At 46.5% G+C, this 16,965-nt stretch overlaps 1 protein-coding gene across 2 annotated transcripts in view; it reads right to left on the bottom strand.

Moving 5' to 3' along the window:
* Positions 1-9,113: 9,113 nt before the first annotated feature.
* The window catches only part of N4BP1 (NEDD4 binding protein 1), a 28,831-nt gene continuing 20,979 nt past the window's right edge, over positions 9,114-16,965 (bottom strand). The window contains exons 3-7 of one of the 2 annotated variants that reach the window (XM_053271432.1): positions 16,109-16,239; positions 15,547-15,643; positions 14,357-14,464; positions 13,180-13,251; positions 9,114-10,984 (exon numbers count right to left, since the gene is read on the bottom strand). In XM_053271432.1, the coding sequence (XP_053127407.1) occupies positions 10,660-10,984; positions 13,180-13,251; positions 14,357-14,464; positions 15,547-15,643; positions 16,109-16,239 (733 nt within the window). In that variant the 3' untranslated portion in view covers positions 9,114-10,659. Of the gene's footprint in view, positions 10,985-13,143; positions 13,252-14,356; positions 14,465-15,546; positions 15,644-16,108; positions 16,240-16,965 lie in introns of both variants that reach the window. The other variant, XM_053271431.1, reaches the window with a different exon arrangement.

Consider the following 16,965-nt stretch of genomic DNA (forward strand, 5'->3'; position numbering starts at 1 on the left):
TAGCAAGGCAAAGGCTGAAAGCTGTGTTATGTAAGGGAGACAGACATTCCCAAAGCTGAGGGCCCCAGCCCTGAAGATTGCATAACAAATTCAGGGAGAACGCCAAGGGCCTCTCCGAGGCAATGATGGAATGTCGGTTGTGCGCTTGACAGGATCTCCTGGGGTTTCTCTCCAGAGTTTTTTGGAGTAAACAAGGCTTTCTTTGCCCTCTGCTGTTTCATGCATGCCAGATGTATGTGGCTGCAGCACCCCCACCTCCCCACCCCGCTTCCAGTTTCACAAGCAGAGGCGGCACCAATAGAACTCTGCATTTCCAAAAATAAGAAGTACAAAGCCCTAGGGCAATTTGGGGCACCATCCATAACACCGCAGCTTGAACGCCTGTGCATCCATCTCACACACACACACCCCCAGCTGGAGACAGGGACACTGTTGTGGGTTTTTAACTTCTCTGCCTTCACACCCAAGTTTATTGGTTCAGCCCTTTTCCCTAGAGCAGAGCTCCTTCCCAGTCGGGTTGCTGTATTCTGGCTCTCCAAATCCGGGTGCCTAATTTGCATATTATGGAAACTGGCTGGAAAATAACTCTGGAGCCGAATAGTGACTGCACGTTTTGCTCCATAACTCTGCTCCTACAAGGGCTAGAGCTTAGCTTAAAAAAAATTAATTAATTAAAGCTGAAATCCAGATGAATCTGGGTGGTCTAAGCAACCTGGGTGAGATGCTTAAAATCCGAGTGAAACCCGGAATTTCAGGGGGCATGGCAACTCTACTTCCCAGTTACAGGGAAGCTACAACCATCTGGCTGGCTGGGGGCCTTGCCCAGAAGAGGAAAGAAATGTGAGCTGTTAGGGAGAGGAAGTTCCACCCTGAGGTGTACCTACCTAGGTAATTTTGGAGCCTGGACCTAAAGGCCTTTGGAGCCCCGCCACCCACCCCAAGTTAAGCATCACACACACACACACACACACAAACACACACAGTGTTTTTAACACGTGGATTCTTGAGGGCACAAACAGCAACTGAACTCACATCAATGTAAGACTATAAAATAAGGCATATTTAGTCAAATATGCACTGGCAGAAACATTTCAGCATGCAACTTCACATCTTCCCATCCCACACATTTCTTTCCCCACTCCCCACTCTGTCTCCAAAGCACCCAGTGCAGGTCACAATCACACTCAGCTGCCTGGTGCAACATGGGCCATTAGCACAGCGACCACACCACCCAGGACTGACTAAAGACAATTTGGGGGTCCCATCATCCACAGCTTCAGTACTGGAGTTGTAGTCCAGCAGCAGCTGGAGAGGTTCAGGTCGGGCATCCCTGCTGACCGTGCAAGGGTCCACTCCCTTCTGAACCAGGTGAGTGCAGCATTTCTAGGGATGGGATGGGAGATAACTGGGAGACTCGTGTGGAAGTGGAAGCAAGACAAACTTTAAGCCATTTGGAAAGTCTATAAGATAATCGTCTCCCCCACTTTCTGCATTGCCATCATGACTAACAGTCTGTGACAGATCTCTTCCTCCTCCATGGATTTCCTTAGAGCAGGGATGCGCAACTCAAATGCCCCAGTGGGCCAGAAACAACCATGACTGAATGTGTGGGAAGCTGAGGTCAATTTTCTTTACATCGATTATTGCAGAAAGAATTAATTATAAAGATAAGTATTAATTAAAGCAATTACTAGTTCCTTGGGTCTTTCCCTCCCTTCAGGGGCCTACAATTTTAACCAAAGACAGTGGCCAGAAAAATAAGCCAATTTAAGCCAGTGGCTGCATCCTGTGGTGGTGAATTTCATAAATGAATTATATGTTTTGTGGGTTTGTGGCGGGGGTGGGTGGGTTTTTTTGGTCTACTCTGAAGCATCTGCTGGTCAATTTCATTGGACGCCCCCAAGTTTTACTCCTGAGAGAGAGAGAGCAACAGGCCGGTCTCCTCAATGCATCATCTGGTGTACCTTGATCACCGTCACTCTTTAGTCACCTTTCTTTCTTTCCTCCCTAAAAGCCAAAGTTTGCAGGCCCCTTTAATATAAAGCAGAGTGTGGAAATAGGGGAGTAATTCTAACACTCAGAAGACCTTTCATTGACTCTAGTGATCCGAGAAAAAAATTTGGCATGCTCTTCATTGTCCGAGGTTCACGTGCATAGAGATGCAGCACTTTGCATTTCTTAAATGTTTAACTTACGGGGAACCTAACCAAAGAACTGTTTTAATAGTGTCTTTTGGAACCTGACTGCTTGGAAATTAGACACAAGCATTCTCGAGGTTAGATCTCCACCTGCTGCTAGGATAATGTATTACCCTTTCCTGGGTCCTCTGCAGCAGGATTTTCAAAACTTGCTCTGCCCTTGCTCAGGTATTTTGTGATACCTTATCATCATCTACCTTTACAGGGCTAGGTTTAGCAGGGGATCCTAGATGCCACACACGTCCCTATCCAGGGCAGGTTCTAGAGTAAGTTAGCCACGACTAAGCACCCCTGAAATAAATGAATAAAGTTAGACATGACCAAATGAATCTATGATTGTTCAAATGGAAGTTACTGTGTTATTGCATTACCTTACTGGTCAATGACCGTAATAAACTTTGACTGATTGACTAAAAGATGTCCCATCAATTTCAGTGGGACTTATTAATGACTAACTTAGGATCCTGCTTATTTGTTCTGGAAGCTAATTAAGTAATTGGCAGAGAACGCCTCACTCAAGAGTTCTCAAAATTGGGTTTCCATGTGTTGTTGGACTACAACTTCCATCATCTCCAGCCACAATGGCCTTCAGCTTGCTGAAACTCACTGGGCAACTCTGGGCCAGTCCCTTCTCTCTCCGCCTAACCTACCTCACAGGGTCGTTGTGAGGATAAACATAACCTGGCACACTGCTCTGGGTTCCTTATAGGATGAGCAGGATATAAATATAGTCAAGAAGTAAATCAATAACTACTGCTCTCTCTTTCACCCACTTCGCTGGCAATATTCTGCTCCCGATGCAGCACGTTCTGCTTGGCTCCCTGCCTCTTGCCCTGTCAAATGGTCTTGTGTTGTATCTTTAAAATAATCATCTACCTCCTTCTCCAGCATGTCTTGTTTTTCATATGATATGCTGCTTGCTCCATTAGCAGGCCAAACTTTTAGCCTTACTGTTTGTTTGCATTTTTGGTTGATTGATTGATGTCGGTGTCAACTCCTAACGGCCACATAGATAGATTCTCTCCAGGATGGTCTGTCTCCAACTTGGCCTTTAAGGTCTCTTCATGGTGCCTTCATTGCTGTCATAATCAAGTCCATCCACCTTGCTGCTGGTCATCGTCTCCTTCTCTTTCCTTCAACTTTCCCCAGCATTATGGACTTCTCAAGGGAGCTGGGTTTTCACATAATGTGTTTAAAGTATGATAGTTTGAGCCTGGTCATTTGTGCCTCGAGTGAAAATTCTGGATTGATTTGTTCTAGGATCCATTGGTTTGTTTTCCTGGCTGTCCATGGTCTCCTCAAAAGTCTTCTCCAGCACCAACGTTCAAAAGCACCAATCCATTTTCTATCTTTGTTCTTCAAAGTCCAGTTTTCGCATCCATAGAGTGTCACGAGGAAACCATTTTCCATACAGATGTTGCTTTCTCTGTAACATTCACCACCACCTCCAATAAACTGATTACTTGCTAAAATGTCTCTAGCAATAGGCAGTCTAGGATAAGGGACTCAGTTACCCCGGCTAATGGAGCAGAGAGAGACACCTTTTAAAGTGGTGATCCTCTTATATTTTATTTATTTAACATATTTCTATACCGCCCAAAGCTCATGTCTCTGGGTGGCTTACAATCGAGCAGGGAGAGAGCAACTGACCCTATCCAGCCCCAGCACAGCATCCCTCCAGTGGCTGTTGCTGGTACCTGCCTTATGTCTCTTTTTAGACTGTGAGCCCTTTGGGGACAGGGGACCATCTGATTTATCTATTATTCATTCTTCTATGTAACATGCCGAGTGAAGAAGAAAAAAGTCCTGATGGGCAATGTACCAACATAGCTTGATGAGTAAACTATTTTGTCTGGCTGATAAACTGAGTCAACATTTCTTAACCCCTGGTCATCTCTGCATGGTGCCCAGGGAGTCTGTGCAGAGAGTATTCAGCTTTGGCCAAAGCGTCACTCAGGCCTAGTAAACAGTTAGTCAGGGAGCTACACGCAGAGGTGCACCTTGATAAAGTTAAGCATCATCCACACACGCACACACAGAGTATTTTTAACACGTGGACTCTTGAAAGCACAAACATGAAACTGAACACACAACAACTCAACGCACAAGAATGCAAGAATAGAAAACAGGTATATTTAGGCAAATATGCATTCGCAAAAACATTTCAACACACAACTTAATATATTCCCATCCCACACATTTCTTTCCCCACTCCCTGCTCTGTCTCTAAGACAGAGGTCAGGCTTGGCTACGTGGTACAGCCCGGCGGCCACACTACCCGGGGGCAGACTAAAGAGGATGTGGGGGGCTCCAGTTGGCGCAGTGGGGAAATGCTCGACTACCAAGCAGAAGGTTGCCGGTTTGAATCGCTGCTGGTACTCTGTCGGGCAGCAGCAATATAGGAAGGTGCTGAAAGGCATCATCTCATCCTGCGCGGGAGGAGGCAACGGCCAACCCTTCCTGTATTCTACCAAAGGCAACCACACGGCTCTGAGGGCACCTGGAGTCGAAATCGACTTGACAGTGCCTCTGGCTACACGTAGGGTTGATGGGGGGACGGGGCCTGCCAATGAAGAACACCGCAGGAGCTTGTGCGGTTTCTTCTCCAACAGCTTGACCCACGAACCAATTAATCCAGGTGGTCTGGAGACAAACCAGCTGAGTTAATTATCAAGTCCCGCCAGAGAAAGCCGGGTTGGCTCTGATATTCCAGCACAACACCCACGATCAGGAATACTTCCCCGTCAACTGCCTTGCGAATCACTTTGGTTCCAGGCTCCAAAGAATGCCGCTCTGTCTTGTATGCAACTGGCCAGGCCCCAAGCTTTCGGCAGATGGAGTTAATTAAGAAAACATAGCATACCGGGAATGCAAAACAAGTGGACCGAAAACAAAACCAAGGCTCCCGACGAGCTGTAAATTCCAGTTTGCTAATGGCCGGGCCTTAAAAGCTCCTCCCTTTCTCGTATAGACCTTTTGAAACTGCTCAACCAGCCCGAGGGCTTTGGAAATGTCTATTCGGTTTCAGATGAAACTGTTTCATGAGAGGGTTAGGGTTGTTTTGGTTCTCTTCGGTGGCTTTCACTGGCAGGACCCGATAGTGGATGTTGTGCTGGAATATCAGAGCCAACCCAACTTTCCCTGGCGGGACTTGATGATTGATAATGAGCTGGAATGAAGATAATCAGGGTGCCAATCTGGTATCGGGGTTAAAGTGTGGGGCGAACCCTACAGACAGACAGGCTCAAATTCAGCCATGAGTTGTCCTGGGTGATCTTGGGCCAATCGCTGTATTTCCCAGCCTAATCTACCCCACAGTCTTCTTGTGGGGATATTGTGGGACAGGAGGTGTAGGGAGGCATGCTATTTGGAGGAAGAGAAGGATAAACAAAGAAATATATATTGTGGCTCTCGAGAAAGAGGGAGAGGCTTCACACACTGCAAGAGTAGCAGCATGGAGGCACATTTTGTGTGTTCCTCATCTCCTAGTGCTCAGTGGCGGTGGATGAGAATCAGCATTCCCTCTAACAGAGATTCCCAGATGATGTCGACTACAACTCTAGAAGTGTGAGCATTGTAAGATCTTCCCATCAGAGGATGGAGCTGCTCTGGAAAGAGCATCAGAAGGTTCCAAGTTCCTTCCCCGGCGGCTTCTCCAAGATAGGGCTGAGAGAGACTCCTGCCTGCAACCTTGGAGAAGCTGCTGCCAGTCTGTGTAGGAAATACTGAGCTAGATAGACCAATGGTCTGACTCAGTATATGGCAGCTTCCTATGTTCCTAGAATCCCCAGGCAAAAGCCATTATAGCTGGGGATTTGGGGAGTTGTAGTCAACATCTGGGGATCCTTGTTAGAGGGAACACGGATGAGAATACACTCCCCACTGCAGGGACCACTACTGGGGACAGGGAAAGATACCAATGTTATTTCTGAATCAAATACTCAGAAAGTAGGGCTGTCAGCTAACCAGAAGAGAGCCCCACGACTGAGCCAGCGTGGTGTAGTGGTTAGAGTGCTGGACTAGGACTGGGGAGACCCGAGTTCAAATCCCCATTCAGCCATGAAACTAGCTGGGTGACTCTGGGCCAGTCACTTCTCTCTCAACCTAACCTACTTCACAGGGTTGTTGTGAAAGGGAAACTCAAGTATGTACCACTCTGGGCTCCTTGGAGGAAGAGTGGGATATAAATGTAATAATAATAATAATAATAATAATAATAATAATAATACAAGTTGTCTGCCTTTAACATCTCAGTCATGCTAAATTCAAACTCTCTGCCGAGGGAATTCCCACCAACATTCCAAAGGGTTACTTTGCCGGAGTTATTGTGGACCAGGGTGGGCAACTCTGAGATGAACTAGCCAATCTCCAGCTGGGATTCATACCAGAGCTAAATAGATCTTGCTCTGCCTTAGCAAGGCACTTACATTCTTAAGAGTGCACACACAAGAGCCCTGAATGCAGATTAGTTCTGTCTTAAGCTCTCCTGAATACACACTCTTGGTTTGTAAATCTGAAGCATCAGTGGTCCATAACAGTTCTAGTAAACACAAGTAGACTGCCCAAGAGGAGCCAGCCCATTCCTGCGCCTTAATAACATCATCCCACGGACCACTAAAGATCGGCTCACATCTTTCACCATTAGCCAGAGCGGCGTCTTAATTAGCTGGCTCAATAGCTGCCACACACTCCAAGAATCTCCAGCCAGAAGCTTTTGTATACAAACAGTGGCAAATTCCGACAGACGCTTGTGCAATCTAATATATTCCGCGTGGCTGTTGCTACAGATTCTTTTTGTTCAGTGGAGGGTGGGTAAGCAAACAGAAGCAGCTGGTAGGCATATCTGTGGTTAAACAGACCGGTTTATCTCTGTCACTCTTGGAGCGTAGGGGAAATTCCTGAAGAGCCGAAAACGTGTGTAAGAGGCCTGATCTATGATGCTTGGTGTGCTATAGGCAGCGCTACAAGGAAGAGGCTCCCTTGAAAAGTTAACTGGGTCCTCATCTCCCTCTCCCTACTCATTAAAGAGCATTTATCTATAAGGTTTTTGATTCTATTTGTTAATGGACAAGACATTTCAGCTTTCATCTTCAGCAGCTTTGATGTGACAGGAAAGGTACAATACCTTTTTTGTAATAAGAGCAGCCAAAGGAGATGATTATATTGCTGCTATGTTGATCAACAATACATTTCTACTATTCTTTTGGATTAACTGCATCATTCTGGGATCTAGGTTAATACCTGCATGGAGTTGTTTGCAGCTTTAAAAATAGCTTCATTCTCTCTCTAGCTTTCTGTTTTAAGCAACTCCGCTTACACATCGAAGATGGAGCTAGCACCAGCAGATATCCTTGTCCTAAATATTTTTGCAAGGTGAGTGAAAAACGAGTGGTGTCCATACCAACAATGTTGGGATTTGGTTTGATGGTAGATTCTCAAAGGCTGGGGAGGAGAGCTGGTCTTGGAGTCAGCAGGATTTGTCCCCTTTGCTAAGCAGGGTCTACCTTGGTTTGATATTGGGCTTCTCAACGTGTGGGTCCCCAGATGTAACTGGACTTCAACTCCCATAATTCCCAACCAAAGGCCACTGGGGCCAGGCATTATGGGAGTTGAAGTCCAGTAACATCTGGAGACCCACACGTTGAGAAACCCTGCCTTAGGGGATGGGGCCGTAGAGCGCAGGGTAGAGCACCCGCATGCTTGCATACAGAAGGTGCCATGTTCCTTCCCAGCCTGTCTCCAGGTAGGTCTTGCAAAGTCCCCTGTGCCTGAAACCTTGGAGCCGCTGCCAGTCAGTGTAGACCAGGGATTCTCGACGTTGGGTCCCCAGATATTATTGGACTTCAACTCCCACAATCCCTAGCCCCCGTGACTTTTGGTTGGGGATTATGGGAGTTGAAATCCAATAACATCTGGGGACCCAATGTTGAGAATCCCTGTTTTAGACAACAGGGCAGTGCAAGATCAGAAGGTCAGAAATGTTTCGATTTGAACCATTTGGGAGGGCATCTGAGATAATCAGAGCCCGATCTAAGGAAGCCGATTTCGGTTTGCATTTCTTCGAAACTGGATCATTTTGGAGCATTTCAAAGCTCCAAGTGGCAGCAGGAGCCCCCCCCCCCCATCACAGCCTGGGGAAACCCTCTTCTAGCCTCTATCCGCCTGCCTATCCATGCAACTCTTAAGTTTTTAGCTGGTTATTTACTCACGATTTTAAAAAGAAAGTCTCAGGGGTTATATCACTTCCCCTGAGATTCTCTGGTGCTACATCACTTTTCTTCCACGATTCTCTGTACAATTTCTGGGTCACTTAAAAATAATAATTTAAAAACAAAGGATGATAGGATTCATTTGTAATTAAATACAGCAGGTCTGGCCATTACCTACTTCTGTACCAACTTTCAGAGTCCCCTTACTAGCTGTTCCCCACCTGTTCAGCTTTTTTAAAAAAGAAAAAAAAAAACAACTTTCCACATAGACTCCTATGGGGATTTTGGAGGGAAGGAGAGGGGGAATTGCGTTTCCAGTTCAGATCTGAAGGGTCCAAGAGACCCCCATGCCGACACACTCCGATCCAATCCCTTGTATCTCCTGTGAAAAAAACCTCCAGAAACCAGGCTGGGAAATATCTCCTTCTGCCTGAAACCTCAAAGAGCTGTGGGCAGAACAGTCACTGCTAAAATATATGGAGGAATGGCCTGGCCCAGTATAAGGCAGTTTCATAGATCCATAATCAATATCTGGAGGAAGTTACACATGCAGTTTGTGTATTCTAGCCATGAGCCTGCTTGCAGACATGAATCCCCTGATTAATCCAAAGAAGTGCTGATACGGCAGTCTGAGCACTCCAGTTCTCAGATGGGCAGGACAAGTAGAGTACCTTATGATCGCAAGAAGGGAGGACAACTCCACATCCACCTTCCAGGAGGTACCTGCACTATACAACTGCTTTATTTTTTTAGTACGGTGGTGTTTTAGAGAGCCATTTTTTAAATTCAATATAAACATAGGGAAGACACGTTTCCTTTAACTGTGCTTAGAACTGAGAAACAACAACAATAAAAGCTATAGCACACAAATTCAGAACAAAAGATATCTTCAACATTAGCCTCCCAGAGGCTAGAGTATTCTAACGTGTTCTATATCATCACCCTCTAGGGGCCTCAGTTGGGGCATTGACCCTCCTGAAAAGGAGAGGTGCGAAAAGGCAGATTAAACCAATGCACCAGTGCACACTGGCCTCATTAACTTTCTGCACACTGGCCTCATTAACTTTCTGGACAAGAGTCAACAGTCCTGGGTTTGCACACTTTTGCACAGTGGATGGACAAAATGCAGCTCATCACTTGTAATCACGGATGTGCATGAGACAATTTGGCATGTTCAATAGGGATGCGCCGAATTGCTTCGGTGCAGCCTGTCGAATCGTTTCAGCGGGGCCAAGGGGGTGGGGGGGACACCTTTAAGGATGAGTAAAGCAGGTCCTTACCTGCTCCTTCACCGCTTCCCCGGCTGTGGCACTGAGCCGCTCCCAAGTCCGTGCGCAGCTGCTGTGCTGACCCAGCAGCCTGGGCGCGGTGCCAAGACACACGCTGTTGACCATGCACAACGGCCATGTGCGTACCGGCGCCACGCACAGCACACACAGACTTCTGAGCACTGCCGCGCCGCAGCAGGAAAAGCGGCATGGGGGTGGGGGGCAGGTTTACTCATCCTTACAGGTTCTGCTCCCCGCCCCACCGAAATGCTTTGTGCACATCCCTGTTTTTAATCGGCATGGAATTCAGGATCCCCCACCTCTCCTTGGCAGCAGTTCCTTCTCTTGCCCTTCCACACTTCCAAGTTCATCCTAGCAGTATCTGGCATTGAACTGACAACACTCTGACACTATAATTTCCTGCTTTGACCCATGTTTGGACATGGTGACATCAGAGAAGTTCAGCCAATAGCAATAGGGGCTTGCAGGCAATAGCCAGGTAGGTCTTTAGGGCTAAGATGGTGACTTCATGTACTGACCACTGCTGTGATTTACTTATCAATGCATAAGCGTGGATCACTCTCTCCTGTTATCAGGCAAATTTGACTCAATGGTTAGAACCCAAGGCAAGTTTGTGTAATTTTCAGTTAAAACAATAAAATGTGAATTCACCTTAAATTGAACTTGGGTCTAGTTCTTGCCCAAATATAACTTGCAACTTCATTCAGAAACAGTGCAAAGCCAGTCAGAAATAAAGATTTGCTTTCTTTCAAAAGAACGCAGCAATACAGCCCTGAAAAGGCAACATAACTTAAGTGAATTTTTTTTAAAAAGCTGCTTTCTGCAAATCCTTTGCATATTCACAATTTTTTTATATACAAAAAGGATTAAGCTTTGTCTAGTCACAGAGGGCCTGACATCAGCTCATGGGCATCGCTACATTAACAGCCCCAACTGCAAAACAAGGGGCTCCCGTTCCGCCCCTCAGCCTAGATCAAGGACCATGGCAGACAACGCATTCATGTCCCTCATGTGAGGATGCTGGGCAAGGATCTCCTCAATCTTCTCCCTCTGCTCAGAGGTCGGGAATATTCTTTTCAAGGCATCTCTTAAGCGGGTGGTTTCGGCAGGAGATCGCGGGTGGGCCGAGTTAGTTGTGGGTGCTGGCGGAAAAGGGGATGGGGCAGGCAGAAGTCCAGGTGGTGTGTCCTTTGCAGACTGTCCGCCGCTATCAGGTTTCACATGGAAGTGCGAAGTCCCAAAAGGAAGAAGCCCTCCTCTTGCAAGGTCAACATGTGATGGAATACCCCTGGAGGAAGAAAAAAAAAAGTGCTTCATATGGAGGTGGCCGACATCCCGCCTTGATAAATAGCTGCTTACATTCTGTCATCTTCCTTGTATTGTAACCTTACTATAATGCCAGGCACACCAATTATGATTCATCGCCTTTTATACTTCCTTCATCACCTAAGCCGTAAATCAAGATACTCCCAGATTTCTTCAACTGCTTTGCCACTTCGGCTCTGATCCACCTCAACTTTATATTCGTAGCAGGCCTCAGATCTGGGGCAGGGGGGCTAAGATTACAATTACACTCCCTTGAGCGAAAATGTGTCTGATGCCACTCATCTCTTTCTGGCTTTTCTCTCTGTCTTGAACTCAAGACAGAACTCCTTACAGAAGACAGCAGCAAGGCCACATATTTAAAGTGGCCAATGTGGGAAGCATTTCGAAGGCACTATAAGCAGAGAGTGCTTATAGTGTCAGCCACCAGTTTGCTACAGTTCAGATTCACTCTCTCGAAAACAGAGTGGGTTCTCCTCCTGTCCGCACTTGCTAAAATTAAAGGAATCATGTTTAGGCAGCAATTCATTTTGCTTTTTGGATTTATTTATTTTTTTTAAATAAACTTGGGAAGAGATATGAATATGAAGTTCCCAGTTGTCCCTTACAATACAGTCATACCTCATTACTCACGGGAATTCTATTTCTCACCTATAAGCGTGAGTAATGAGTCATCATGGCTATGGGGATGGCGGGGGTGGGTGGGTTTAGGTTCCTGTATGGGGAAGAAAAGGTGAGGAAACAGCAAAACTCGGCGGGTGTCCATGTGTCCAGCAGTGTCCCCTAAAACCGTTAATCTAGCCAATTTTCTGAGAAAAGTCACAGGGAGTGCGGGATCGTTTTAAAAAACAAACAAACAGAAGAGCCACAAAATGGCTCCTCCTCATAAAATGGTAGCGGGGAATGACTCATTTCTGGCCAACCCGCGGATAAATGAGTGTCAATCAGTCACCCGACCGCAGATAGCGAATCCGTGGATAGTGAGGTCCACCTGTAATTCAAGAGGATGCTGTGATGATTCTTATGTGTGTGTGTTTTAAACTCTCGGATACTTATCCAGCAATTACAATGTGGCTGGATTTTGTTCGTCAGCTTGTAGAGCGCACTGTGAATTAACAGCTGGACTGTCAACTCCCTGATTGAATAGATTTAACAACTCTTCATTACACTTGTAACAACTCAATTTTATAAGATCTGTAAGCTCCCTTGATAGGTGGGTCAGACTACAGGCAAGCCTCATTATCGGCGGGTTCAAGACGCGTGGTTTCGCGTATCCGCGGTCAGGGAATAGGTACCTGACCTCGGCACATGCACAAAGAAGAAGAAAAAAACATCTAACTAAATAAATAAAAATAATAAATAAATGAATCTTGGTATCTTATCTGGCCCATGATAAGGGAAAACGCAAACATTCAACCATTTAAAATAGACTGGAATGTTTGAACATATGAAGCCGATTGATACGGAGCCAGACCACTACTTCGTTTAAGCTCAATACTGTCCATACTTCCTGGCAGTGGATCTCCAGGGTTGCAGGCAAGAGTCTCTCCACCTGGACATATACAACCTGGAACCTTCTGCATGCAACACGCTCTGCTTCTGAGCGACGGCCCCTTGACCATCAGGCCAGCTAGCTCAGATTACACCAATGGCTCTTCAGGAGTTTAGACAGGGCTTTTCGCAGGCCTCCTTTGAGATGCTGGAGATTGCACTCGGGGATTTTGGCATGCAAAGCAGACACTCTACCACTGAGCTACAGGCCTGCCGCCAACAATGAGCAAGTCCCGTGGAGCTACCGCAGTGCCCGTCACAATTAAGTAGCTGATCTTCCAGGGCTTGAGACAGCAGCAGAGCAGCTGTGTGTGAAACTGCCTAACATGCAGCAAGGGCGTGTGTTCGATTTGGTGCCCACCACAATCTAACCTCAAGAGGATGTTACCAAGACGCTTGCCTTGCTTATCTTGGCATTTTCAGCTGTGGCAAGTGAAGACAAACACGTCTTCCTGTGAAGTCTTTTAGTCTGTCTTGTCATAACCTTTTCAGACCTGCAAAGGATTCCCACTCCTGCCCCCCCACCCCAATTTCAACTAGGGCATCTTTGGAAGCACCAAGAGAGCATTATACCTGGAACGGATTTCCTCTTGGAGAAAATGTTCTAACCTTGGTCCGATTCGGCCCATCGGATCGTCAGGAACCATGAACAGGTCTCCAACAAAAGTGTATGGGAGCAGCCTACAGTAGCCAGCAGAGAGGGGAAACAGAAGTTAAGAAAGTAACCCTAAAGTTGATGATGGAAGCAATATTTTACAAATTAACATATTTCACTGCTCAGATTTGCAACACACTGGCACTAGAAACAAAACCAGAGGGGAACTGCTGCAAAATGCCATCCACACACAAGCTTCCTTACATTAAACATACTGGCCCAGTTCAGATGAAATGCTACACCATGGCTTAGCACTACGAGAAAGCCTTAGCAAGTAAGCATTCTCATGCTCTCCTACTCCACGCGCAAGGGGATAATGAAATCTTCTGTTTTTACTCTTGAACGGACCACCATTATGTCCAAACTATTGATTTAAACAGTGGTTAGTGAAAACAATTAAATATGGCCTTGATAGTTGGGCGCCTCTCAGGAGCAGAGGGAAAGCGGGAGTGGTAAAAATTGCCGCTCTTCCTTTGCTCAATGGAATTTCTTCCATTTGCAGCAGTGTGGTGCAGTGGTTAGAGTGCTGGACTAGGACTGGGGAGAACAGAGTTCAAATCCCCATTCAGCCATGAAACTCACTGGGTGACTCTGGGTCAATCACATCTCAACCCCTCAACCCCTCACAGGACTGCTGAGGGTATAAACGTAACAGTGCTCTGGGCTCCTTGGAGAGAGAGTGGGATATACATGTTTAAAAAGTACTAGTTGAAACCCAACTTGCTATGTCTTACTGCTTTTCAATTAAGTCGTAACAAGTCAGCGTTCAAACTGAAATGTTCTGATCATTCCAGTACATGATGTTTTTTCCCATTTTCATAAGTCCTATTCTAATTAATTTTCTGCCTGCCTTCACAAAACCTAATCAGATGTGCAAGCTTCATCATTCATAAAGTATCCCATAATGAAACACACACACACACACACACACACACCTACACCTACACCTTTTTGGAAGGTAGCACACCTTCCAAGAACTTAAGTGAGAGACTGCAGTGGTCTCTGGCATTGTACCTGTGAAGGCATCCTCAACCTACCTTAGTTTAAATAAAATTTTTTTAAAAAGCTAACCAGCCACACGCTCACCTCTTCCTTTGCAAGTATCATTGTTAAAAAAAAAAATGCAATTACCTCCTCTGAATAATTTCCCTCCAGGATGTTGATTCATCTACAAACTCTCTGAGATTATCATTAGTAACAATAACTCCTCCAGTTTTCTCGGCCAGATGCAGCAAAAACCTGCAACAACATGGGTTATTAGAACTGGGCCCTGAATGGATTCCCTGGATCCTGGACAACATCTTCAACTGCCAGGGATAAGGAGACTGGAGAGAAAGAGGGTAGCTGTGCCTGTGGACCAACACTGCTAGCCCTGGAGTCCATCCACCGCTAGACGTAGATGAATACCTCTACTTAAATCAGTGTTCTTCATTGTAAGGTCTGGGAGCCAGTGGTGGGCCCCATCAACCCTAGGTGTGGCTCCCTAATTGTTTCCTGGGCCTGTGCAAAGCTTCTGTTGAAGTGGAATACTCTGCACATCCCCCCGGCACCAGGCAGGGATGGCCGTCCCCACGGTATGGTGTTGTGCTATGCCCAGCGCCAGGGGACTCCTTGAAAGGAAGTGGAGCCCTCTTGAGCTCCTGCAAGATTCTGGAAGGTGTGCACCGAGTGCTGGGAAGGATAACCGCTCCGAGTGCTCTGCCCACAGAGCTTGAGAGGGTGCTGTCTCTCAAGGGCCCGCCCAGCCCTGAGAAAAGCACAGGATTGTGTGGTGGTCAGCACAGTGGGAAATGGCTCTCGGATGGAAGGGTTTGTGCCAAAGGGGTCCCCGCTTACATAGGAAGCTGCCATATACTGAGTCAGACCACAGGTCCATCTAGCTCAGTACTGTCTGCACAGACTGGCAGCGGCTTCTCTAAGGTTGCAGGCAGGAATCTCTCTCAGCCATATCTTAGAGAAGCCAGGGAGGGAACCTGGAACCTTCGGCAATTCCCAGAACGGCTCCATCCCCTGAGGGGAATATCTTTCAGCCCTCACACATCAAGCCTCCCACTCATATGCAACCAGGGCACACCCTGCTTAGCTAAGGGGACATGCCATGCTTGCTACCACAAGACCAGCTCTCCTCCATTAAACTAGCTCTCCTCCATTGCTTGAAAAATAGCAAAGATCACTGGAATAAATGCGGCACCTTTTCATGATGATTTAAATGGTAGTCCTCTTTGAGAGCCTATTCAGGCTCAAAAGCAGGACATAAATATAAATAAGTAAGCCAACCAGAAGGTGTGGAAATGCCAGTCATGAGCAGAGCCCCTCTTTACCTGTCATCGTGAGATGCAATCCGGGCTCCTAACACGATCCTCGCAGGGGTGAGGGCCAAAATACCAATATCTTGGAGCTGCGTTAAGAAGTGTTGCTCTATTGGAAAGGGCAAGACAAGAAATCTGCGTTTAGAGAGAACAAACAGATCTTGTGTGTGCAGAGTTTTATATCTTGGTGGAAGACTCACACTATATAGTGGTACTTGGCATTATTCTAAGTGCAGAGAATAACCTTATTGCAGGAAGCACTCAAAGTACTTCCTGCAATAAGACTGAGTCAGGGGTTCTCAACCTTGGGTCCCCAGATGTTGCTGCACTACAATTCCCATCATCCCCAGTCACAAGGCCATTATGGCTGGGGATGATGGGAGTTGGAGGCCATCAATATTTGGGGATCCATGGGGATGGGGCTATAGCTTAGTGGTAAAGCATCTGCTTTGCATGGAGAAAAGCCCAGGTTCAATACCTGGCTGCATCTTCAGGGAGGGCGGGGAGAGACTCCTGCTTGAAGAACAGGGAAGCGCTTCCAAGGAAGTGAACGCCATGCTGTTCTCTGCCTTACCTGTGATGGAAGAATCTCGCCTCGTTCGCCACTGTGGGACAAACACAGTGATTTTTCGGTGGCCCCGTTTCCAGAAGTAATCCACAGCTATTGCAATTCCCCGACATGAGAAAAACTTATTTAGACCATGACTGCAAGGGAAAAAACAGGGGCGAGGGAAGAAGAGACATGAAAGTGCCGTAATATCTGCCGATCTAAGTTATTGATATTACTTATTTACTACCCTTCAACAAAGTCACCTTAAGTAGTGCAGCGGGGAAAGGCTTGACTATCAAGCAGAAGGTTGCCAATTCGAATTCCCTCTGGTATGTTTCCCAGACTATGGGAATCACCTCTATCGGGCAGCAGCAATATACGAAGATGCTGAAAGGCATCACCTCATACTGCACGGGAGGAGGCAATGGTAAACCCCTCCTGTATTCTACAAAAAGACAACCACAGGGCTCTGTGGGCGCCAGGAGTCAAAATCGACTTGACGGCACACTTTACCGTTCAACAAAACAGGTTCTCAAGACAGATCACACAGAACTAACTAATTATATATATATATTTTTAAAAAAAGACGCCCCTGTCTCCAAAGGGCTCACAGTCTAAAAAGACATACAAAGCAGACACCAGGAACACCCATTGGGTGAATGCTGTTTTGGGGCTGAATATGGCCAGTTGCTCTCCTCCCACTAAATACAAGACAGTCCCCACTTTGAAAGGTGGTGACTCTGCCCAGTTAGCTACTTTAGTCTGGTGTAAAAGCAACTCTCTATTCCTCCCCTCCTACTGGAACTATGGCTAAATCAGGGCTGCTCAACTTTGGCCCTCCAGCTGCATTTCAACTACAGCTCCCAGCTCCCCCAGTCACA

Source organism: Hemicordylus capensis, chromosome 9 (assembly GCF_027244095.1).
Source record: "Hemicordylus capensis ecotype Gifberg chromosome 9, rHemCap1.1.pri, whole genome shotgun sequence".
Taxonomy (NCBI): Eukaryota; Metazoa; Chordata; class Lepidosauria; order Squamata; family Cordylidae; genus Hemicordylus; species Hemicordylus capensis.